This window comes from Nannospalax galili, unplaced genomic scaffold (assembly GCF_000622305.1).
Source record: "Nannospalax galili isolate Female #2095 unplaced genomic scaffold, S.galili_v1.0 scaffold127, whole genome shotgun sequence".
In the NCBI taxonomy this organism is placed as follows: domain Eukaryota; kingdom Metazoa; phylum Chordata; class Mammalia; order Rodentia; family Spalacidae; genus Nannospalax; species Nannospalax galili.
Window position 1 is genome coordinate 10,993,390 of NW_008360326.1, and position 26,602 is coordinate 11,019,991.

Below are 26,602 nucleotides of genomic sequence, written 5' to 3' on the forward strand. Positions count from 1 at the left end.
GATATGTGGATCCTAGAACCAAATCCTGATAAGTGATTATGTATCCAGACATAACTACAGGAACCAGGATAATGGAAAGGAACAGGGAGGTACAGGAAAAGAAAGAACCTGAAAGAGAAGAGCAGTAGGAAATAGGCCTTAATAAGGGAGATATGTATAAAAATTGGATTAGTTTAAGGGAGTAGGGAGGGAAGGGTATACAAGGAACCTAGCGGATAAAGGGAAAGAAGGAGCTCAAGAGAGGTAGGACCATAGGAGAAGGGTATTAAGGAGAAGGGGGGAAAATGGGGGCATACCTTAATTGGGGAAACCACGATGAAGGGGTGAGGCAATGCGATAAACAATGCCTAGTTTTAAAAACCAGAGGGAACCATATTACTCCAATAACCTACTGACAAATTATACATACCAGATCAAGAAACACATGTCTAGGTAAGGTTTGTCTGAAAACATTTGGTCTTTGCCCAAGATTTATCTACATGACATACAGTAATTAAAAGTACCAGACTGGTGGAGGTAACCTTCTTGGATGTTTAACAGACATACTTTGAGGCCTATACTAATTTGGTCAGAGGGACATAAAGGACACTTTTTGCTCCTTGCCCTCCTAGGTCGACTAGTTCCAGGGGACTATGAGCATCTCTCAAAATGTCGTGTAATTGTGGTGGGTCACCTGTCCTCTTGATCAAGGAGGCCGAGAAGACCCCACGAGATGGACTTGAACCAGTGTGCCATCTACAACAGGAGGGTCAACACAGAGGAATCATTTCCTCCATGATTCCAAGCGAAGCCAGCCATGGTCAAGCAGGACCTTTGACTTATCTTCACGTAGGCGGAACTGGTAAAAGTAGCCAGGGGCTCCTCCCAAGCCCATGTGAGCCTTGAGGAACAGATCCTCAAAGAACCTTAAGAGTAAAAATAAATTGGTTTATCTGGGCCAACTGTATGGTCTTAAACACCCAAAAGGAAAATATAACCAAAGATTAGAGGGGCCAATATGATTTTTTAAGAGTACATGTATATAGCTAAAGGCTATATAACAAGCAACAATGCCAGATAGGAGATACCTTCTTTTGAGGTGTTGGCCAGGGTGGTCAAAAGTACTCCCAGATAGTAACCCAGCATAGAAGTGGGAAAGCGAACAGCAGACCCCAATCTTATCTAAAGGAATATTGACAACTGATTAGTGTTAGGTGAGCAACAGCTGATTTTCCTAAAACAAAGTCCTCTAGATAGACTGACTAGATTCACCAGATGGACAAGTAGTGGGGAATAGCTGGGGGTGTCGAAAACACAGCAGGCAGTAGCAGGGATATCAGAGTATAAGGTCTCTAGTGGGGGTAGGGAGGCTTGGGAGGATGCCATCTGGGAAGTGGGTATATAGTTGAATAAAATGGTTTGGGATGTTCTGTGTGATACACACACACACACACACAAATCAACAAATTCAAAAAAATGTATTATATTTGAGGAGGAAGCATGGAAATTTACATCATGTTAACTGGTAGAGGTGATAAACATTGCCACTGAAATCTACCCCATGACTTTATAGACATACACGGGCACCAATGATCCAAGTTCAACCGATTATGACTAGTAATAATCAGATACATACAGATTAGAGATGCATGAGCGAACATCTCAGTGTTGGTAGCAAAAATAATGAGTTTTTCTACAAGGAACAATATATTCTAAAATGAAATGGAGATCTTTTTTAAAGGTTAAAAAAATCATTCAATTTTTTGTGTTACAGGGCTTATACTGATTGTATAACTGTTAATTCAACTGTAAACCTAGAAACTTACAGCCACTTGTGAAAGAGATGTATTCTTGCTCTGGAGTGTGTTACTGAATATGTTAAAGGTGTAATGAAATGCTTCTTCTAATCATGTAGTTATTAAAAATTCTTTAAAATATTTACTTCATGTTAAATAGAAGAGGTGATAAACATTATCAGTGAAATCTACCTGATGACTTTATATCCATACTCAGGGACTAAGGAGCCAAGTGCAACCGACTGTGACTAGTAACAATAATCAGATACATAGAGATTAAAGACACATGTGCAAACATGTAAGTGTTAGTAGCATTAAAAATGTAGGAAACAGCATATCTTAAAATGAAATGGAGATCTTCTTTAAAGGGTAAAAACTCATTCAATTTTATGTCTTACAGGGTTTATATTGAGTTCAATATTGTATGACTGTATGACTGTGAACCTAAAAATTTACAGCCACCTTTGAGAGATGTATCCTTGCTCTGGAATGTGGTACTGAATATGTTAAAGCTGTAATGAAATGTTTCTTCTAATCATATGGTTATTAAATTTTAAAAAGTTAAAAAAAAATTTTCTTTTAAAAGTGAAAAAATAAAAGCAAAGAACTAGCCCCCCTCCCAAAGAAAACAAAAACAAACAAATGTCTTAAAATTCAGTAAATAAAGCAAGTAAGTTATGAAAACAGGGGGGAGGGGTAAAAGTCATGATCAGACACTTGTCAAAGAGGAAATACAGAAGGCAAGTTTACATAGAAACAAAGGGTTCAACATTCTCCACTGGGAAAATGCAAATTAAAACCAGGATGAGATATGAGTAAACCTATTAGAATAGCTAAAATAAAATAAGCTAACAACATAAAGTTATACAAAGATCTGAAGCAACTGAAGCTCTATCACTGTTGGTAGGAGTGCAAATGTGAACAGTCATACAGGAAGACATGCGGCTTTTTAGTTTATACACACAAACACAAACATCTGCTACCAGCAATCTTCTAAGTGTTTATCCTGAGCAATGAAAATTTATATTCACACAAAATTTGTATGCAAATCTTCATATAACCTTTATTCAAAATCACAAAAAGCGATGTACAAGAAATATCACTTTGGAACACCCTGCTCATGTTCAAGTCACTCTCCTAATACAGCATCAAGGCCTTTTACATCTAGCATCACAGCCTCCTCTTCTTATTCCTGTCACCACCCCCAAGCAACTCCAATATTCAAGAAAATATGTTCTGTTTCTTCCAACATGTTAAGTTAGAAGAAAAGTACAAGATAGCTGAAGAATTAAAAGCAAGCACCAATGAAACACTGAAATGGTATTTGCACATTTTACTGTTAGTCTCTTTTTGTGTTCCTTTTGGGAGAATAGTAAAACCCAAAACTTTTACAATGCTTTTCAAAACATAGTTTAATCTACTTATCTCAATGCGTATAGATGCACATGAAGGTTTTGTTTTGTTTTGTGGTATTTTTGAGACAGAATCTCCCTGTAGCCCTAGGTAGCCTGGAACTCGCTATGTAGACCAGGCTGGCCTTGAACTCAGAAATCTGCCTGCCTCTGCCTCCCAGAGTGCTGGGAGCAAAGGTGAATGCTAGGACTAAAGGCGTCACCACGCCCAGAGCGCATGAAGATTTTTTTCTGTTCAGTCTATATTTATCTACTGCACTGAGAAAATGCCTACCTGGCTTTTTTCTCATGCAACAGTTCCCTATTATGTCTGTATCTTTGTCTTTGTTCACATAACTCTTTAATAATCCTTTAAGAGTTACCAAATTGCCAGGTGTGGTGGTACACGACTTTAATCCCAGCACTTGGGAGGCAGAGACAGGTGGATCTTTGTGAGTTCCAGGCCAGCCTGGTCTACATAGTGAGTTCCAGGACAGCTGGGGCTACAAGGAGACCCTGTCTCAAAAAGACCAAAAAAAAAAAAAAGTTACCAAAATTGACGCCCCCCCCCTTTGTACCGTGATCTGAAATTCTCAAGCAGAATAATTTGCCCTCAATTCTGATTACTTCATTTTAAGTACAAGCTTCTTGCTGGCAGGCATCATGCCTTACTTATTTTTATAGTGGTGATAACACTGGAGAACCTCAGTATCTACTTCTGTGCCTCTGAACTGAAACTAATAGAAGAAATCTGGTAAGGAATCTGCTAATACTCTAATGGAATTGTGAATGAAATCTTTATCCCAATACTAATCCTCTTAATTTATGCTATAATTATGTTTATATTTTATACATAAGCATCATTAAAATATCTCTTTATGCTGATTCATATTTATCTAGGAACGAGGGGGGAAAATACTTGAATGCTGTCTCCTTAAGTAACCGATGTACAATCAATAGTTCAGAATTTAAAGTTACCAACTTCATTTCCACAATTAGTAGCCTCACATAAATATTTCAAATTTCCTATAAATAAAACACTGAAAACACTGGCTTTTCTCCTTCCCTTTCCTAAAAATGGAGTAAGAAAAGATTAATATATTGAAAAATTAGTTTATACTGATAAAGTTTTGAGCAAATGAAGTCACATGAATATAAATTGAATAAAGTTGTTTTACAAGTAAGACTTTTTGCAAAGCAATTCAAAGAAGGTCACCTAAAATGTTAAACATCATAACCCCCCTCACAGTTCCAATTTCCCTATCTAAATAAAGCACTTAGAATTAAGATCAGATTATTTATAGATCCAAATATGCATATCTAAAACGTCCACAAAGGCAGTGATCTTTGCTTGATAAATTACAAATGCCTGACCCAGTGCCTGGCACCTAAAAGATCTCCATGAGCAGTTTTCTGAATGAATGAAAAATAAAAAGCTTAATCTCCTCTTAATTTTCCTTTCTATGCATTCCATCAAAGTAAAATAGTATTCAAAAGAAGATATAAAAAAATAAAAGGCTGAAAACCCACAGGAATAAATGTTCTATAGAGCAGTAAGAAACAGCTGCTGCTTTTTTTTTTTGTCTTTTTTTGGGGACAGGGTCTCCCTCCCTGTAGCCCCAGCCGGCCTGGAACTCACTACGTAGACCAAGCTGGCCTTAAAGTCACAGAGATCAGCCTCCCTCTGCCTCCTGAGTGCTGGGATTAAAGGCGTGCACCACCATGCCCAGCTTGAAGCTGCTTCTAGATTATAAATTCACATTTTTTTCCTCAGTAATAACCAAATTCAAAGCTTTCATAGGTACAATTATAAAATACCACATTATTTAATTATTACTATTATTTAATTATTCAGCAGAGTACTACTGAAAAAAGTATAAACAAGCCTAAGGAACTTGTTAAAATTCAAGACAATAAAGGTCATTTAATAATAAAGTCCCATCCCAGTGCTTGGAGGCAGAGGCAGGTAGATCTCTGAGACTGAAGCCAGCCTAGTCTACACAGCAAGCCCCATACCATTTGGGGCTACAGGGAGACTCTGTCTCAAAAAAGCCAAAAAATAGTAACATCACATAAAAAAATTTTCTCTTTGGACTTAAAAATTGAAACAGTTTTATTCTAAATATTTGTGGCACAGATATGTGGTAAGCTTCAAAAACTACGATGTTTCCAAGTCTTAATGACTCACGCGGAACCAGGTGTGGTGGGTCCTCTCACCCAAAACAAGAGGCTTAGGAGGTTAGTGAGTTTGAGGTCTACCGGGGTTACATAGTCAGACTCTAACTTGCAAGATAAAAACAAAAACCAAGATTTATCAGACAATCCTTATTGAACTTTAAAGTTCTGTTAAGATTGAAAAATAAGCTAGGAATAGTTGGTTCATGCCTTTTAATCCTAGCACCAGGGAGGCAGGGGTAGGTATGTGAGATAAAGACCAGCCTGGTCTACACAGCAAGTTCAGGTAGACCCTTGTCTCAACCTCCCCGCCCCCAACAACAACAAAAACAAACCAACAAAAAGATTTTTAAAATATCAATTCGGGGCTAAAGAGATGGCTCAGGGGTTATGCAGAGAATCTGGTTTGCTTCCAAACCTACATGGAGGCTAACAACTGTCCCTAACTCCAGTTAAAGGGGATGTGATGCCCTCTTCTGGCCTCTGAAGGTACTGCATATGCAGATGCACTTTCATACCGTCTAGCAAAACACATAAACTATCAATTCCAATCTCAATTTCATTTTTATAAATTAATAATCTGAAGTCCAGAAAGGTCTAGTAATTTGTTCAAGATAATTAATGGCAAAATGGGGCTTATGGTGCAGTTCTAATGTGTTTAGTACTTTTTCTACTGTGGTTGCATCTAAGTTACTAATCGATGCTCGACAAAAGGCAGAAAAATTTCCTTACTGTAGAATGATCCGAGAGATTTGTGAGTCAAGTTTAGAATATCAAATAAGAATCACCTAAGAGGACAATAAAAGTAAATGGCTCTATCCTGACCGTGTCTACACATGGGAAACTAATGCTCACCATTTCTAAATATAAAGCTATCTTTCAACACTTCTCATTCCTTACAACTCAATCAGTAGGTAACATTCTATGCTGTGAGATGCCCTGAATACAACAACTCTGGTGCTGTTAACTATTACTACACTAGTGTAAATCATCAGTTACTCCTTCCTAGAATACGACTTTAACAACCTAAACCACAGCAGGTCATCATCTTGCTTAAATTATGAGTGGCTGCCTAATAAACATAAAACTAAGTATCAAGTTATTCTGCCACAGCTTCAAGGCCTGGTATGATGGCTTCTGAGTCTCTAACTTCATCTTATCCTGCGCTTCCCCCCCAACTAACTCCTTAAACTTTTTCATTTATAGCAGACTTTGTGCCAGTATCTTTATTTACTCTAGGAATTGGCAAAGGATGTCCTGTTGCCTACTTAAAACGCAGTTTCTCTGGAACTCAGCCGTGTACATTCATTTACATATGGTGAAGTGCTGCTGTTGTGCCTCAGGAGCAGAGCTAAAGCCTGTGACAGAGGATAGCTCAGAAAAACAAAAATACTATCTGGTTCTTTTAAAAATATATGTTGTTGCTGGGCGTGGAGGCAGGGGGATCCCTGTGAGTTCAAGGCCAGCCTAGTCTACATATCTAGTTCCAGGCCAGATGGGGCTACAGGGAGACCCTGTCTCAAAAAGACCAAAAAATAAAAAAAAATGTTGTCTAGCCATTCCCTTTGTCTGGAATGCTCTTCAATATTCTTTTCCTTTGAGGGTCCACTCATTCTTTAGGAACCAATTTAAACATCACCACTTTCTCAAACAGCCCTATCAGTTGCCCCCAACTTTTCCCCTCTATCATTATATCCTTTCATCATATTTTATAACCAAACATGATTAATCCATGAGACTAGGGATCAGACATGTCCTACTTACCAACAACATATTCCTTACACCTAACTCAGAGGCTAGCAAATATTAAGTACATGTTATAGTGAATTCCGTACTGACAAGCTTGGTAAGGATACTTCTGAGACTCTCGCTAAGTAACATTAAAAAATAAATGGAGCTGGAGAGATGGCTTGGTGGTTAAGAGCACTGACTGCTCTTGCAGAGGACCTGGGTTCAATGCCCAGCTAACACCTGTCCATAGCTCCAGTTCCAGGGGATCTGACAACCTCTTCTAATCTCCGCAGGTACTGCACAACAAGGATGCACCTACCTACATGCAGGCAATATACTCACACACATAAAATAAAAATAAATAAAATATTAAAAAATAAATACATTAAAAAACTCCTTAAATCTGAAAAGCACCAGAGTACTTCTCACCCATGTTTTAAGTTTTTCTCTTCAGGAAAAAAAAGAGAAAATGAGAAACTAAGTATTTTCAGGCTTACTAAAATAGGACAAAACTTTTCTTATGGTGAGACACAAAGGCCTCACCCCAGTGTTCTGCTATATGTTCTTATCATGAATTCCTTTGGGTCTTAGTTTCCTGAAACATTCTAGACACAGAGGACTAACACCACCAGCAGTGAACTAAAGAAACAGCACTTAATGTTTACTGTGCCTCAATTCTGGAAACTTACTTCTTAAGCTAATAATTGGCTACCTTTGTCCCCAGTGTCGTCCTCACTAGATGTCGTCATCTCACCCAGGTTTGTATTGCTCTGCTTTATGAAAAGTATCTGTTGAGATGCTCAGCATTTTCATCCCAAAATCAACAGATTAAAACCTAGATTAAAGAGCCTGACTCCATATGTGAAAGTCCCATTCCCCTTTTATTCTTCATTCAGAGTAAGATAGGTCTTGTCACCTCTTCAGTGGTACTAATAGTTTATACCTATTGTGTGTGTGTGTGTAATATATGAATGTTAGGTTAGGTAGGTAATGTCATCAATAAAAAATGAATGGGTATACCAAATAACTATGCTTTCAAAATCACAGAAGGTGGCTGGTTAGATATGGTAGAACACACCCTTAATCTCAGCAGTCAGGAGACAGAGGAAGGTAGAGCTCTGCTGAGATGTAGGCCAGTCTGGTCTACATAGTAAGCTAAGCTCCAGGCCAGGTGGGGGGCCTACAAGGATACCCTGCCTCAAAACAAGACAGAACAAACAAAAACCACAGATGGTTGTGTGCTCTCATAATTTTATACCAAAGTACCTTGAACCACTCTCTCACCTTCTAGTCAACAGTACAATGCAAACAGGTAATACTGATTTTCATGAAGACTTTATTTGCATACATTATATTATACATAGCACTGCTGAAAAAAAAATCTCATTCACTAAAGCAAAGTGATACAGTTTGAGCTACTGCATATGGTTAAGAGTCCTCTTTTGGTAGTGTCCTCTTTGTACAGTAATGCTCTCTTTGCAGTTATTTAACTTTTTGTAAGAATAAAACTAATATAATAAAAACAAAAATGAAAGCAAGGATACTAGCAAAGAATCAACTTTTAATTCAACTGACAAACAGAAAACCAACTAATATACCGAAATAGTACATTTCCTAGACAGAAGCTGATTGGTTAAATGAGTGTGAAAGAAAAAAAAAGTAAACAAGATTTCAGATGCAAGAGACATATTAAAGATCATTTATGAAGAAAATTCAGAATTTAGTATATAATACTTTAATTTAGCATAAACAACTTGAATATATGACCTAGAGAATAACAGGGTAGAGCCCTCATGAACATGATTCATATTCTCTGTTACATAAAGATGCAGCAAGTAGCCATGTGCAAACTAGGCAAAGAGCCATTCCCAGGAACTGAGTCTGCAGGTATCTTGATCTTGTCTACAGTAACATTTGGAGCTATGAGACTTTGTTTAAGTCACCTGGGCTATGGTAGTTGTTACAGGAGCTCGAGCAAAGATAACAGCTAATTTAAGTGTATGGGACACATTAAGCCAGTTCCCAAACCTTTAGACATTTCTCAGGGCAGTATTATTCGCAGGACTTCATGTACTCCATCATGGTTCAGAGTCCAAAAATCACTTGATTAAACACTGACCTCACACCCTGGCTTCTCCTCTCCTTACTTCTTCCAGGAGTCAATTCGGACTTTCTTTTCCTGAGTGCTGGGATTAACGGTGTGCACCACCAAACCCAGTCAGTCACCTTGTGGTTTTGGAAACATTATTATTTGGTGTGTTTATCAATTTAGTATATTCCTCACAAGGGCTATTTCAGGTCTCTTCATCTCATTTCCAAAAGACAGATGATTTGTTATATTCAACTAGTCTGAAAGCCCGTCACCCACTAAGCAGGGCCTAACACGCAATAAATGCTAAATAAAGCTATGATCAGTATTACCAAATTAAGTATAACCCTTTTCTCAATTTATTTCTCCATCATTCTTAGTCCCACACTTTGCCTATTAAGAACTCAGTTACAATTCCAGCGCTCAGGAGGCAGAGGCAGGTGGATCTCTGTGAGGCCAGCCTGATCTAAATAATAAGTACCAGACCAGCTGGGGCTACTAGGAGACTCTGTCTCAAAGACCAATAAAAAAATAAAATTCAGTTACTCCAATCCTCTACCCTTCAGGAACTTTAAGCAAAACACTCCATTCTACCATTCCCTTTTCTTTTCTTTTTTTTGGATCTTTTTGAGACAGGGTCTCCCTGTAGCCCCAGCTGTCCTGGAACTCACTATGTAGACCAGGCTGGCCTTGAACTCACAGAGAGAACCACCTGCCTCTGCCTCCTGAGTGCTGGGATTAAAGGCGTGCGCCACCACGCCCGGCTTACTTTTCTTTTAATGGCAAGATTCTTGAATTATTCTTATTTTCTACAACTACCTACCAATTTCCTCTATCACATTACCCTCAACTCTGGGCTCTTCATTCCCTGAAATCTAATGCTTACTCCTCAGTATATACCACCAAATACCAAATCTCCACACCTGATGTTGAATTTCTAGCCCTAGCAGTAAACATGTATATCTCTACAAACATGTATTTGAGCATAGTATGACTCACATTCAACTCTCCTTACATGTATAAATGACTTCTAAGGCCTTTCCCAATTATAGAAACAGTCAATATAACCTAAAACAAATTGAGATTTATCTCCTCCTTTAGGCATCCAAATAATTTTCCACCATAATTTTGAAAGTAAACAAATTTTGTCTCCTTTCCAAATCTCTGACATGATCCACTCCTCGCTAATATGCCCTTTTGCTCTGATGTTTCAAAGTTTTCTGATATTATACACCCTCTCAATTCAACATTTCCTATCCCATTCTCATAGTCTCTAGATATTCTATCATACTGTCATCAACAAAAACCAAATTCCTTAGTGAGGCATTCAAAAACTTTTAATCTGTCCCTACACTATCTGTCATACTGTAATTAAAAAATCCCATAATTACACTCCTGAGTCAAAATTTCCTTGTCACCTAAATGTAAACCAATTCATCTTTAAAAAAACCATGTTATCTGCCATACTGGATGGTGTGCCACCCACAATGTTCAAATACATCCCCAATTTCTTTTAAAGTCTCAGCTCAATTTCTTCCTTGCTCATGAAATTTTACAACGAGTAATTCTCCTTTATATAATCCCTAAGTTATGATCAATTATACAACCCGCCAATTACATAAAAGTATAGCACCTCTCACATAAAAGAAAACTCACCCCAAGAAGGGATAGTATAGAATCTCTCTTCATACCAGATGTGTGTATACACACACACACACCCCCAAGCAAAAACCAAAACAGGTATTCAACAACTGCTACTGCATGAAGAACATAATCCTCTTACTTCATGAAATACTAAACTATCTGGCTTGTATCATCTCCCCACCCCACCTTCCAGAGAAAGAAATTACAGAAGATGAACAGAAATAGTTCTATTTTGCAACCACTATAGTAATGACTCATTAAAGAATCATCAATGAGTTCTAAAATCACCATGTGGATGTTTGGGGGTGGGGGATGGAGAACATTCATACAGTCTCAAAATAAACTCAACAGGTTATTTGCAAATTACAAAGGGAAAAATAGTACCTTTACCAAGACAAAATCTGTTGAACATCAAGTGATAAAAATTAATACTACCAATAATGGGATAAACTTACATCATGTGTCTCTTGATGTAATGCACTGAGGACACATAATTTATGTACTATGCATAACCTGAAACTAGTCATGAGGAAACAATCAAGACAAATCCAAAACTGAAGGACAATCTATAAATCAACTGACCTACATCCTTCAAAAATGCCAATATTAAGAAAATGAGAATGTAAAAGATATTAAAAGGATATAGGAACGGAGATATTTTCCAAAATAGAAAAAATGAGAAACGTAAGCAAGTGATGAAGGTCTGTGTAGGTTTGTTATGATATATAAAGGATGAGACAAAAATAATACACATAATCTTAAAAATTCTATGGTCATAGTTTAATGAACTAGTTTAAGGAACAAAATATGTATCTCATCAAGGTTTATCTGAGAATATTTGTTTTTTTACCCAAGCCTTATCTATATAGCACATGATAATTAAAAGTACCAGACTGGTGGAACTAACCTTATCGGATGTTTAACAGCCATAGTTTGAGGCCTATACTAATGTGGTCAGAGGGACTTAAAGGACAAAAACTGTCCCCTTGCCCCTTGCCCTCCAAGGTTGACCAACTTCCAGGGAACTATGGAACATCTCTCAAAATGTCCTGTAACTATGGTAAGTCACCTGTCCTCTTGTTCAGGGAGGACATGGAGACCCCACGAGATAGACTTGAACCAGTGTCCAGTCTACAAAGAGGAGGGTCAACTCAGAGGAAACATCCCATTCATGCTTCCAAGTAAAGCCAGACATGGTTGAACAGGACCTTTGACTTATCTTCACATAGATGGAACTGGTACAAGAAAGGAGCCAGGGGCTCCTCCCAAGCCCATGTGACCCCTGAGGAACAGATCCTCAAACGACCTTAAATGTAAAAATAAATTGATGTATTTGGGCCAACTGTACTGTCTTAGACACCCAAAAGGAAAGTATAACCAAAGAGTAAAGTCATCAGTTTGTTTCTTTCAGAGTTTAAGGGATTACATTTCCTAGACATTAGGCTTAAGTCTATATAAAAAGTTATTTAGACAATTATTTCTCATTGATGATTTTGCTCTGAATCAGAAAGTGCTGCTCAGGTGTAATGCTTCAAATCTTGGTCTCTAATACTGTAGTGCCCACCTGTAGCTGAGGGAGACAACCAGCTATTGTTCTAAAATGATGGATAAATTTGTTTTCTCCCCCTATCTAGAAGCCTCTGAGAGGGAACTGAGATTGATTCTAACCACTCTAACAGCTATCAAGATACCTGAAAGCAAATCCTGAATCCATCACTCTTGAGTCCATCCTTGGCAGACAAAAGAAAAATGAGGAGGAACCCAATAGAGGGATGCTTTTGGAAGCCCTTGTCAAGAAATTCCAATGGACTAGCATATGAACATTTAAAAATTGCCATGTTCTGACTTTTTTCTAGTTCCTGTCTAGAATTTACAATGCTAATTACTCTTGCCTTTACTTCTCCTTCAACATCCTATTCAGGATTCAAGGACTTTCTTTTCCCCTAGAGGTAAGAGTTATACAATTTGGGAGTCTTTTAGATAGACCCACTGAAGGGGTATTCCAATTACCTCACCCTGCGTCCCTGCTCAGCATGGAAGAAAGCAGAGAGGTCGGTGTCCCAATTCCCCATGTGCAAGCTGGGTACCTCTTCAGAAGATGGTGTGATAAGAATAGGAGGTAGGAATTGGCTAGGCAGTTAGGATAAAAAACACTCAAATAAAGTAGCCAGTTTCTTAGCTAAAACTCTCCTTGGGCCTCTTAGCAACAAACTCCATGTTCCAAAGGCCAAAAAATGTCAAAAATATATGGGAGCTTTTATCTAATCCTTAAAAGATTTTAGGGTTACCTCTTCGGGGGGGGGGAATGTTAGAATAGTCAAAAGCCCCATTAAAAACTTAATAAATTGAGCCGGGTGTGGTGGAGCACGCCTTTAATCCCAGCTCTCTGGAAGCAGAGGCAGGCAGATCCCTGAGAGTTCAAGGCCAGCCTGGTCTACATAGTGAGTTCCGGGACAGCTGGGGCTACAGGGAAACCCTGTCTCAAAAAGACCAAAAAAAAAAAAGAGAAAAAACAAACAAACAAAAAACAACTTAATAAATCGAAGAAGATTACAAGAATTTATCAAAAAAACAGTGATGGGGAGATATGGGAGGAGTTGGAGGGGAGGGAGTGGGTATGGATTTGATCAAAACATCTTATATGAATGTATGAAATTCTCAATAAATTATTTTTTTTAATGCCAATATGTGGAAAGACAATGAACAGTCTGAGGAACTGAATATGTGATTCTGGATTGGAAAAAATTACTATAGAGGACATCACTGCTACACAAGAGAGCCAGTAAAATCTGAATATCAACTATATAATAGTACTGTATTAAACTGTCTAGTTTCCATTATACCTCTCTGGTTATGTAAGAGAACTTCCTTTGTCTTAGTTCAAGAAATGTTTCGAAGTAGTGTAAATAAAATCTAAAGCTCAGTCTCCAATTGTTCCCTAACAAAAACAACTGCAATAAATAAAAACTAGTAGAAAGATTTGCAAAATTTATGGCAAAATATTAAAACTAGCATTATATAGGTAATGGATATTTAAGAGTTAATTGTAGCCAGGCTTGGTGGAGCATGTCTTTAATCCAGCACTTGAGAGGCTATAGGCAGATCTCTGTGAGTTCAAGGCCAGCCTGGTCTACATAGTGAGCTCCAAGCCAGCTGGGGCTACAGGGAGACCCTGTCTCAAAAAAAAAAAAAAAAAAGTTCACTGAATTATTCAAACATCACCAGCTTTTCCCCTCAAAATATTTTAAAAATACCATTAATAGCATATACAAAGTAGGGAAGGTTCCTATGAATCTGTGGTCCACGTGAATTTGTCAACATTAAAACAAGACATAGTAAGGATATTTCATCTGTTTTTTATTTTACTTGCAGTTTGTTCAATGAAAACTTATTCTAAAATTGTATACTTTTAGGAACTCAGAGTGATTTTTAGGTTAACCACCAAATTATCTTTAATTTTTTTTCAATTAGTGAAGAAGTCTTAGAGAATAATTTTAAACAATAGTTTTTATTATTTTCAAATATTTGTAAGGGAAAGCTAAAAGGGCTGATTAAACATTTTAAGAAATTAATTATCTGTAATTTGCATTTAATAAGCATTTGTAGGGCTGGAGAGATGGCTCAGGGGAGGGGTTAAGAGCACTGACTGCTCTTGCAAGGGACCCAGGTTCAATTCCCAGGACCCACATGGCAGCTAACAATGGTCCGTAACTCCAGTTCCAGGGGATCCAATGCCCTCTTCTCACATCCTCAAGCATTGCACAACATAAGTACACCTACCTACATGCAAACAATATACTCATACACATTAAATTAAAAAAAAATTGTAAATCACTCATCACAGACCACAAGCTTCACTTTCCCTCAATTATCAAAAATTGTGATATGACCAACTATAGGTTCTGAGTAAGATTTAAAATACAGTGATATATTAAATAATTTCTCTTGGCTTCCTGGAGCCTTGAAAACGAAATTTCTGACCAAGGCACATGGTATAAAGATTTTCTACAGTCAATAATATATAGTAACAGTCCTTTAAATTGGATACCTTATTTATGAGATGTTCAGTAACAACTTCTCTTAGTCCAGTGTAGAGCTTTTCTCCATGTTTATGCAAAACCATTGTATATGCATTTCTATAGAGCTCCTCAAAACTAAGACCACTGTTATTCTTACGCTGGATTTCTTGAATTGCATTTTTCAGAAGGTCCCAAATGCTGTTTACATATTTTTCATCCATGGTCATCTGCAATAACCAAAAGAGAGAAAGAAAAAAAAAATGGTGAAAATATTTCTGCATTTGTCTATGTCGTAAATATTTTGTGACTATTATTTTAAATCTGGATATTTATGGGGATATTACTATCTATTTTTGCTAAAATAAAGGGATATATTTGAAGTTTCTTAAGCTAACAGAAATATTGTTAGATCCTTTACAATCTACTCCTCCATTCTTAAATACGGAACTCTGTAAGCACTATAAATAAAATCATAATGACTTATGTATCTATGTCATTTAGCCCTTCCTCTCCCTGTAAACACTTGCAATCCTGAATTCCAATAACCCATCCCTCCACATGCACCCATGTAGTTACAAGTAATGAATAATACATATCACCCATATCTGTTTAAACTCGTATCCACTAACTTCAAGTATGCCTTTCCTACAACCCCGTGAGCCTACTATTCTAGTCTACAGATTACACTTTACCAGATGATTTTACACCACCTCCCCCCACATCCTCAACTGCTTCTGTTCCACTGAGAAATTGAAGCAACTGAGATATGCAAAAACTGACCATTATCCACCAACCTTTTTAAATCTATGCCAATATAATGTTAATTCCAATGCTCAAAGTACAGTACAGAAACCAGAAGTAAACACCACACAGAAACACAGGATATCAGGCCCCACCTCAGGCCTACAGAACCAACCTACATTTTAACAGCAACTCTAGAGGAAATATATACAGAATGTAGTCTTTTCATTTTTAATTATCCATTCTTTTTTAGCAATCACTTCTCAGAATCATTGATTTTTTTCTATTAGTTTCCCATTTTATTATCTTATGTGTATGAGTGTACTACCTATATTTATATAAGTGCACCCATGTCATGCAATGCCTGCAAGTCATAAGGTGGCATAGGATCCCCTGGAACTGGAGTTACAGGTGGTTGTTAGCCAAGATGTGGGTGCTGGGAATCAAATCAGGTCCTCTGCAAGAGCAGTTGCTGCTCCTAACTGCTGAGCCATCTCTCCAGTCCCCAGCTCCCCACTTTAAAAAATCTTTGGAGCCAGACATGGTGGTGCACATCTTTAATCCCAGCACTCTGGAGGCAGAGGCAGGCGATCTCTTGCATTCTATGGTCAGTCTCTGATCTCACTTTACTAGACCTAACCAGCCTGGTTTACATAGCAAGTTCCAGGCCAGCTGGGGCTACAGGGAGACCCTGCTTCAAAAAGCTAAAAACAAGAAACAAAACGAAACAAAAAACCCCAAATATTTGGGCTGGAGAGCTGGCTCAGTGGTTAAGAGTACTGGCTGCTCTTGCAGAGGACCTGGTTCCATTCTCAGCACCCACAGGTGGCTACAACCTGTCTCTAATTCTTGTTAGGCTGACTAGACTCCAGTGACAGTTCCAGGGGATACGATGCCCTCTTCTGGTTTCCAGTGGTATTGCATGCATGTAGTACACTTACATACATGTAAGCAAACACATATAATAAAAATAAAATGAAAAACAACAAACAAACCTCACAACCTTCTATTTCAACCTAACTTCTTTCCATTTAGAGTGCAATCATTGGCAAACGAAGGGGGGATTTTCCTTTACATTCACTGTCTCGTAAGTCGCATTTTTCCATTGTATCTTGAATCCCCTATAATAGGCTTTCATTTCTACATCTTCATTGAAACTACTCACAAGGAGGTCAGTGAGTTCTACGTTAGTAACCTAACCAGCATGTTTTTTTGCTGTTGTTTTGTTTTGTTTGGTCTTTTTTGAGACAGGAGAAGGGGTTTCCTTGTAGCCCCAGGTAGCCTGGAACTCTCTATGTAGACCAAGCTGGCCTCAGTCTCACAGAGATCCACCTGCCTCTGCCTCCTGAGTGCTGGTGCTGGGACTATAGGCGTGTGCCACCACACGCGGCTTAATTTATTTTTTTAAATGTGTTTAGTGTATTGCCTGCATGTGTGTTAAGTACACCCATGTCATGTGATGCCTGCAGAGGTCAGAAGGCGGCAAGGATTCCTTGGAACTGAAGTAACGGACAGTTGTTAGCCACCATGTGGGTTCTGAGACCTGAACCCAAGTCTTCTTGCAAGAACAGTTAGTGCTTTTAACAGCTGGCTGAGCCATCTCTCTAGCCCCACTACTCTGTAAAACAAATTCTTCATCTGCCTTCCAAGCACTATAATCCCTTGTTTTTCTTCCCATTTCACTGTTCCTACTTACCAGTCTCCTTTACTGGTTCTACCATAATCTCCAATCCCACACTCATGTTCTAGATCTTGTCTACCCACACATCACTTTGTAGGAGGGATAGGTTTCATTTTTTCTCATGGCTTTAAGACAATCTCAATCAGACCTCATATAATCTACTTGGCCTTATGTCTTGTACAACAGTCTTATACACAGCTGCATATTCAATGTTTCTACTGGTATGCCTATGAAATAGTTATTGTGTCAAACACAAATCCTAAACTTTTCCTCACATTCTACTTGTCCTGCAATATTTTCTTATTCAGCAAATGTCAACTTATTACTCGTCTCACCTCACTTCCACAACCCAACAGACAAATCTTGTTCTCTACCTTCAAAATAGATTATTTTTAACTCCTTCATAGCAGTCCCATTAATACCACCATGGTCCAAACCACTACTGTCACTCATGCCATTCGTTCTAACAACCATTTCACCATTCTTGGCCTGCAGAAAAGTGACCTTCTGAAAAGGAAGTCTGTTGCTTACTGTTCATAACCCTATATGACTTCGTTTCCCCTGAAGTTCAAGTCAAATGCCTAAAAGGTCCTCTTACAAAGCCTTATTTGATCTCACCCTCTCAACCTCATCTGTTCCCCCTTGTTCTTTCTGCTCTGTGTAAGCCATCTTGCCTACTACTCCTTGGAATACCATAAATGAACTCATTTTAGTGCCTTTCTGCTTGCTACTCTCTGAAATGGTTTCTCTCAAATATATCTACACGTCTCAAACTTCTGTCAGCTTACAATAAAATTAAATGCCCATCCTTTTTACAACAGCAGCTTCCCCTAAATCCATCCACATTCTTTTTCTTGTGTCTTCCTTGAGCCAAATGTTAGCTCCATGAAAGTAGGGCATTCTTAGTTTAAACCTGGAGTCCTTAGTTCCTAAATCAGTATTTGAGACAAAAGAGGCTTATGTAGCTGCTGAGTTTCTGCTAATATTTGACTAAGGAACCCCCATTATACTACAAAAATCTACCCAGCTCAGTATTTGTGCTCTGGGCAACATTAGTCAGCATCATTCTGACCTAACTAGGTAAGATTTACTGAAATTGCAGATTTTTCTTTTTCCAGGTCATGTCTATGCATGTAAGTGTGAAACAGGGGAGTATAAGGAAGAATACTTTCAACTCATTCTAGGTATAAAACAGCAACTCAACTCTAGCTCTAAAGGATCCTTAAGCAGATGATCCAAAATGAGTAATGATTCTAATGTTTGGGGGTATGCTTAAAAATGTAATACATTAATACAGCAACTTTCTTCCATTCACCAAATCCTATTCACATCCTAGGTGTACTAGAGACTTTAGGAATCAACTTTTGGGGCTGGAGAGATGGCTCAACAGTTAAGAACACTGGCTGTTCTTGCAGAGGACCCGGGTTCAGTTCCCAGAACCCACATGGCAGAACCACCAAGATAAATCAAGAACTTTTATAAAAGTTTACCCAGGCATGGTGGAGCACACCATTCCCAGCACTCAAGGCAGAGGCAGGTGGATCTCTGTGAGTTCAAGGTCAGCCTAATCTACACAGTGAGTTACAGGCTAGCTGGGGCTACAGGGAGACCCTGTCTCCAAAAGACCAAAAAAAAAAAAAAAAAAAAAAGAGGGGGGTTTTGATAACATTATCTATGTCAAAGGACTGTTATAAAGATTAAATGAGGAAATGTCAGTGTATTTTCCCTAGTTCATCACTGGACACGGTCTAACACAAGTGTCCAATGATAGAATCTGAATTCTCAAGCACCTAGTAACCAATCAGAAACATAGCTTTCCAAATGCAAATAGGTTAAGAGCTAAAACAAAAGTCCTTAAGAACACAACTATGCAAAATGACTATCAATACACTGCAACATTAATTATTTCAGAAGCATCACGCCTTTACATTTTGTTTCCAAACCTCAGTCATTTAAGTCAATTTTCATCCCTCTTACTCTGTCCTAGGCATTCTACAATGGCTCCGTGTGCATCTTCATTCATTCTCATGGCTACAACTACTATCCACACAGAGGGTACAGACTCTAGATTGGCTGCAAAGAATTCTAACATTTCCTAAAACTGTATACAAAATTTTGCAAATATAATTTGTGTATACTTCTTTTCTGAAGTGTCAACCCTACCTAGCTTTCACCAAATTTCCCAAGAAGTTTAGCCACCATTTTAAAGAAAATACATGATTGCTTATATGACTCTCAAATCTATATTGCTAACTCATTACCACCACCCCCTCAAAGCCCTAAACTCACTCCTGTATTCAACTATCTCCAACCAAAGGTTCCAAACACAGATCCAAGTCTAGTCCAAATCCCTAGATTTTGCACGTCAAAGTCTATTATTCTTTCAGTCATGACCATAGAAACCAATGCATTTTACAATTTAGAAGCATAAAATTTATTTTACATTCTTGCCTGTCAAAATCCTTCTATGGGAGTAAGAGAATCTTTTATTAACCTATTTTGATTTTATGTATATAAGTGTTCTGCTTGCATGTAAGTGCACCACATGTAGGCAATGCCCCTGGAGGCCAGAAGAGGGCATCAGATCACCTGGGACTGGAGTTACAAGTGTTTGCTAGCCACCACTTGGATCCTGGGAACTGAACACAGGTCCTTTGCAAGAGGTCATCTTTCCAGCCAAGAGGAATATCTTGATAGAGGACATATCCAGTTGGTTTCTCACTGTATTTACAGCCACAAAACCTCTACCCACCTCCCCTAGCCCATGTCCTCTTTATAGCTTCCCCACCCCCAATACTATCCTTTTTTTTATGTATATGCGGGTATTGCCTGCATGTAGGTAAGTGCTGTGCAACGCCTGTGCACAAGACAGAAGAGGCTGTCAGATCCCCTGGAACTGGAGTTATGGACAGTTGTTAGCTGCCATGTGGGTGTTGGGTCTTCTGCAAGAACAGCCAGTGTTCTTAATCGCTGAGCCATCTCTCTAGAGCCCCCAATACTATTCTTTACATGCCTCTGATCCCAGTTCAGGTACCACAGCCTTCTGGATTCTTTCTCTGACCCCCACAAATTTGGTGATTCTTCAGTTCTTCCATAATGCTCAGGTTATCTACTACTTCCCATATTACTTCAGTTATTATTTTGTACATCTTCTACCATTAGGCTATGGGATTCCTAAAGGATTTTGTTTTCCTTCAATGTCACTTAAATGGTAGTAAACAAATGACTGTCAAAAGAATACTGCTTACCCCTTTTAGAAGAATGCAATTTTGAAAATGTGAACCATTACTAAGCATGCTATGATATGGGAGAATATTTAATGTGCTTGTCTGCAGCAATTAACCTTACATCTAAATGTCTTTTTCAAATAGAAATAAAGCACAATAATAAACAAGCAATAGGTTCTCAAATTTATCAAGTAATATTTTCATATTTACCCATTTACCTTTCCTTAAAGGCCCCAGAAGTCTGCTTACCCATTAATTTGAATATTAAATGTTAATTGGGAAGAAATAGTGGACAGAATAAGACCTTCAGAAAGGAATCAGTAACTATCATGTTTCTTTTCCCCAAGTAAGTCTAAAACAATACAAAAAATTAAACAGGCTATCAGTATAAATTCCTCCACGATTTGGTCCTAGCACCAAACACATCAATACCAGCAAAATAATTTGTATCAATAAGCCCTGATCCCTCACTTACATATATCCTCCATATAGTGACACTGAAAATTTTTAAGGGACTAGGCATTCAATTCTCCTTTTATCAGCATGTTAACCATAAAAACCATCCTATACTTTAGGGAGGGAAAAACAAAAATCTTAAAGCTTTAACTTTATGTACATAAAAAAAAATTCTTTAAAGTAACAATCTAAATTTATTTGAGCAAAATTTTAGCCCCATTGATAGCACTTATTTCCCTAATTTTGCAGTAATTGCAAAAAAGCTCAGGTGATTTTGGCCATGAAGGTTTCAGCAGACACAAACACCACCTAGTGTCCTTCCCCAAGAAGTTCAATTATAGCAATCGAAAAGAGAATTCATTCAGCAGGAAAACAAAGAAACAAAAGCAACTTTTTGGGGGGTTTTTCTGAGACAAGGTCTCCCTAAAGCCCCAGCTGGCCTTGAACCCAAGATATCCACCACACTGGGCCCCCAAAAGCAACTTTTTGAAAGATATAATTAGAGTATTTTTTAAAATACTTACAGTGCTAAATTTCAAAAAATAAATAAATAAATAAATAAATAAATAAAGACTTTAAGAAATGGTCTTTGACCCTTTCCCCCCAATCCACAATTACAATTTTTCCCCATTAGGCAACAGCAATAAAAATAACTGTCTCAAAAGACTTTTCATCTTCATTATTTCAAATGACATAACCTTCAAATGCCTAAATTTGAAAGAATGTCTATTATATACTTACACATCTTGAAGATGCTGTATTTTTTTAAGTTTGGAGAGAACTACATCATGGACAGTTAAAGCTAAGATGAAGGAACTGTATTCTTTGCATCCACTCTTTATAAAGCACAAAATGTCTTAAGTTTCTTGTAAATAATCTTCTACAAGAAGAAATTTGGAACTGGGTGGGTGGGGGAGAAGGGTGAAAATTTGAAAATTCCAAGCAACTCAGAATGACTCAGCTTAAAAAAATAAGCAAGGAAAAATGCTTGCTCCTAATTTCAAGCTCCAGCTTCAACAAAATTTGTTGATACAAATTTCTGAGGAATGGCAGTATTCTCACCAAATACAACTAACACATTAATTATGTAAGGCAGCTCCTACTCCAACTGCAAGTACCTCAGCCTAGATTGGAAGATCCCCCTTTATTACTGTATACCCCATAATGCATATATGGCATGATGCTTAGGTAACATTAGTTAATATTGATAAAAGATCTAACTTGACATGATTCAATGACATATGACATCAGCAATAACTTCATTTTTCTATCACTAATTCCTTAAACAATATCAACCACAAAAATATAGCCAAAAATCCAAAATTTGAGACAAACAGCAGAGATTAAAGACATTCAATCGTGCTGGGTGTGGTGGCCCACTCCCGTGATCGCTAGTGAGTTTGAGGCTAGCCTGGTTGGTCTATATAGCCAGCTGGGGCTACAGGGAGACCCTGTCTCAAAAATACCAAACCAAATGAAACAAAACCAAACAAAAAAACGTACAGACCCTTTATGAAAGTAACACGTTAACAATTTGTTCTATTTGCCAATATATTACTAAATGCAAAATACTACTATTACTCTTTATTTTCATTTTATGTGTTTGAGTGTTGTGCCTGCATGTAAGGCACCCATGTTTTACAATGCCTGAGGAAGTCAGAAAGTGTTGGATCCCCTGGAATTGGAGTTACAGTTAGCCATCATATGGGTAGTAGGAACCAAAACCAGGTCCTCTGCAAGAGCAACTGGTGCTGAACCATCTCTCTGGCAAAGAATAAAGTTTCAAAGTCTATGTGGTAGATTAAATAGCAGGAATCATGTATTTTGCATTGAATCTCATAGTGCTTGTAATGTTAGAGGGAAAAAAATATAAATGCATGATTCAAATCCATGGTTCTATAATCTAAAGTTACTATTTTTTTAATCAATGATATTACCATTATCACCTTCTTCCCTTTAGTTGAATTCACTCATTTTTAAATGAATAAACTTAAAAACAGCTTTTCTAAATAAAATCTATCAACTATAAAACAAGTCCAAACTGTACTTACAATTTGAGAATCAATCACACAAAGGGAGAGAGAAAAATATGCAGAACAGCCTAATTTGCCAACATTAGCTCTGTCTTTGAATGAACCTCTCTGAGGTGGTGACAGTAAAAGGTCTTATGTTTTTCTGCTATGATATCAGCTTAAGCGTGTCTAAAATAGACAGCTCACAAAAAGAATGCAGGAACACTGCTAACTTTTCCACTGCTTCATATTAAGAGCTTAACCATCATCACTGAAATACAGCATTCCCACTTTCAAGAAAAAACCAAGCTGGGCAGAGGCAGGTAGATCTCTGTGAGTTTGAGGCCAGCCTAGTCTACAAAAGGGAGTTCCAGGCCAGCTGAGACTACAGGGAGACCCTGTCTCAAAAACACACACAAGAAAGGAAAAAAGAAAATTCTGAAGAGCGAGGTAATATTTCAATGTCACAAAAAATGTTTTATATAAATTCTAAGAAGGGCATGTGAGAATTATTTCTTAGACTTACACATAAAGAAACTACCTTTCAGAGCACTATCATTTTTCAGAGCAGGCCGTGCTTAAGGTAGACCGCCAAATTAAAACCTCACTTTACAAAAACAGGAAAGAGACTAAGTGGCTTATTGAAGACCACAAAACCAGTTAGAGAAACTGGGGAGCCCCAGTGTTCTAAACCAAGTGTCCTTACCATGTCAACTCAAATTATCAAGCTTCTCAGTAGTCAGAAATTATTTTATAAGTATTCAGAAATTATTTTATAAGTAACAATATCAATATTAACAATGAGTTACTATGACTACATACTTGTTTTAGTCTGACTCACACAAACTTTTAAGCAAAAACCAGGCGTTATTAGTTCCTCCAAGAAGTCAAGTAAGATAAACTCCTAGCTAAATCATCTTGTCTCTTCTCAGTCTGCTCAAGTTCCTCTTATGATCTGAATATGCGTATTCCCTCGAAAACTCTTATTCTTATCAACAATGTACTGATATTAAGTAGGGCCTATAGGAGTAAATTCTGAGGGTGGAACGCTTATGGATAGAATTAGGTGATCTTAATGATGGGCATCAGTGAAGGCATGTAACCCTCCCAGCCTTTCTGCCTTCTGCCAAATGAGGAAAACAGCATTCCTCTCCTCCAAGCTATGTGTCATCTTGGGAGCAGAAAGCAGCCTGACCAGACAACTGAACTTCCAAGTACTGTGGTCCATGGCCTTTCCAGCCTCCAGAAGGGTAAGAAAACAGCTGTTCTTTATAAACTGTCCAGTCTGTAGTATGCTATTACCAGCTACTAAGACAGTCTCATTTATCTTTTAAAAATTAGGAGCTGAGAAGATCGTTGAGTCCAGAAGTACATAAAGACCTGAGTTCAGATCCCCAGCACCTATGTAAAAGGCCATGCAGGTGGCGTACACATGTAATCCCAGTGCAGCAGAGGCAGAGACAGATGCATCTCTGCAGCTCTCTGGTGAGTCAACATATCTAAGCCATCTCATCTGCATTTAGCAAGAGAAATACTTATTTGAACTCCCGAATCTTGGTGCTTTAAATTCATTTTACTGCTTAATTTACAACTTTAATATACTCTAAATTTTTTAAAGTACTTAAACATGCTAATTTCATGGAATCCAGTTTTGGCCAAGTATATACTTAAGACAGACTGCACTGTGCTGCACACACTGTATAAGCTGCCAGGCTCCTGGATCTGTCCCCAGTCAAAAATTTAAACAGTCTTAAAATTACTTTTTGTTTTTTATTTATTTTTTGCCTGGAGCTTGCTATGTAAACCAGGCTGGCTTAGAACTCAGAGATCTGCTTGCCTCTGCCTCCCAAGTACTGTGGCTATAGGTATGCATTATCATGCCTGGCTTAGAATTACTTTTCCAATAAACTCCTATTAAGAAAGTACATCATGGGCTGGAGAATTGGCTCAGCAGTTCAGAGCACTAACTGCTCTTGCAGAAGACCAGGGTTCGATTTCCAGCACCCACATGGTGGCTAACAACCATCCTAACTCTAGTTCCAGAGGCTCCAACACCTTTTTCTCACCTCCTCAGGCATTGTACAACATGGGTGCACTTACAAAAATGTAGGCAATACACTCACACATTAAAAAAAAAAAAAAGGAAAGAATAAAGTACATTATTAGGCTGGGCGTCATGGCTCTAGCCTTTAATCCCAGCACTCAGGAAGCAAAGACAGGTGGATCTCTTGAGTTCAAGGCCACCTGGGGTATTAGGGAGACACTTGTCTCAAAAAGGCCATAAAAAAGAAAAGTAAAGTACATTATTTCAGAATCTAGAAAATGCTTAATGAAGACAAGTAGGTAGCAGGTAAAGACAGCCTATGACCCACAGGCTGCATGCATCGCAAGTCAGCTACGAATGAGACCCAACACATTTGAGGATGACAATACCATGTTGCAATGCCAAAAGGTAGTGCAAAGGAAAACATGGCCTTCTAAGCTAGACACCGGGATGAGTCCTGGTTCTATCCTTTCCTATGTGTACATGTAATGTTACTTGTATTTTACTAGGTCTCTAAGAGCTCCAGTTAGATCTGAGGAAATGTTTAAACCTAAAATCATTTTGAGGATTTGAGATCACTCAAAATACCTAAAACAGAATACAGGACAAAGCAATGTTCAACGAGTCACAGTTTACTAATCTTACAAAGCAACATCTCTTTGCTGGAGATGGAAAGAACTGGAGATAAAAAGATATTCATTATTACTTAGGATGCTGCAAGAAGCTAAGTGCTGTTCAGTTAAGAGCTGCTTCAGTTAAGAGGAGCTTGCAAGCATTATGTTAGAGAACTCCTCTTAGTGATGTTGACTTGCTGTTTGAGAAAAATATCTAAGAAATCTTGTACTTTCCTAAAGTGGGGAAAAATTTCCCTTTGAAATTTTTATTCACTTGCTCAGCAGTAACTTTTCTCAGTTAAAGAGCAAAACAGGTCCATCCACTCCTTTGTAATTGTACTGGATGCAAGTTAAATTAACAAAGTTTTACTTAATTACATTTCAGACTTTAAAACTGGCTTTAAAAAATTAAAAGGCATGCTTTCTAATGGTAAAAGCTGTGAGTTAAGGCAACTACAGGGCTACTTTTCAATTTCCCATTATTACCTAGTTGGGCAAGTAGGGCCTTCTTTATAAAACAAAACTGGTGATGAGTCATTTTAAATTGCTAACCTTTTAAGTGAATTTTTTTTTTTTTACAGAATCTCCTATGAAATGGTAACACAGGAGTAGCTCTAAATGACTGGGGATGACAATTTTAAAGATGCCAATTCTATCCCCTCTCAGGCATTCCTTGATCTAGACTCTTCAGGTTCTCTGCAATCTTTACCTGAGAATGAATACCCTACAGGAAAGAGTAAACATTTTTTGTTGTTAATTATTTTTATTTATTATTTTCATTTTATGTGTATGAGTATTGCCTGCATGTGAGTGCACCCATGTCATGCAATGTCGGAGGTCAGAAGAAAATGTCAGATTCTCCTGGATTTGGAGTTACAGATGATTGGTTGTTAGCCGCCATGTGGATTCTGGGAATCTCTCTGCAAGAGCAGCCAGTGTTCTTGACTGCTGAGCCAACTCTCCAGCCCGGGTAGTTTGATTTTTAAAAACATGATTAAGAAAA

General features: G+C 37.9%; 1 protein-coding gene across 2 annotated transcripts in view; it reads right to left on the bottom strand.

The window, feature by feature from the left end:
* Cul3 (cullin 3) overlaps positions 1-26,602 on the bottom strand; it is an 85,798-nt gene that overhangs the window by 49,355 nt on the left and 9,841 nt on the right. For both annotated transcript variants that reach the window (XM_029559969.1, XM_008825826.3), the window contains exon 2: positions 14,854-15,051. In XM_029559969.1, the coding sequence (XP_029415829.1) occupies positions 14,854-15,051 (198 nt within the window). The remainder of the gene's footprint in view (positions 1-14,853; positions 15,052-26,602) is intronic.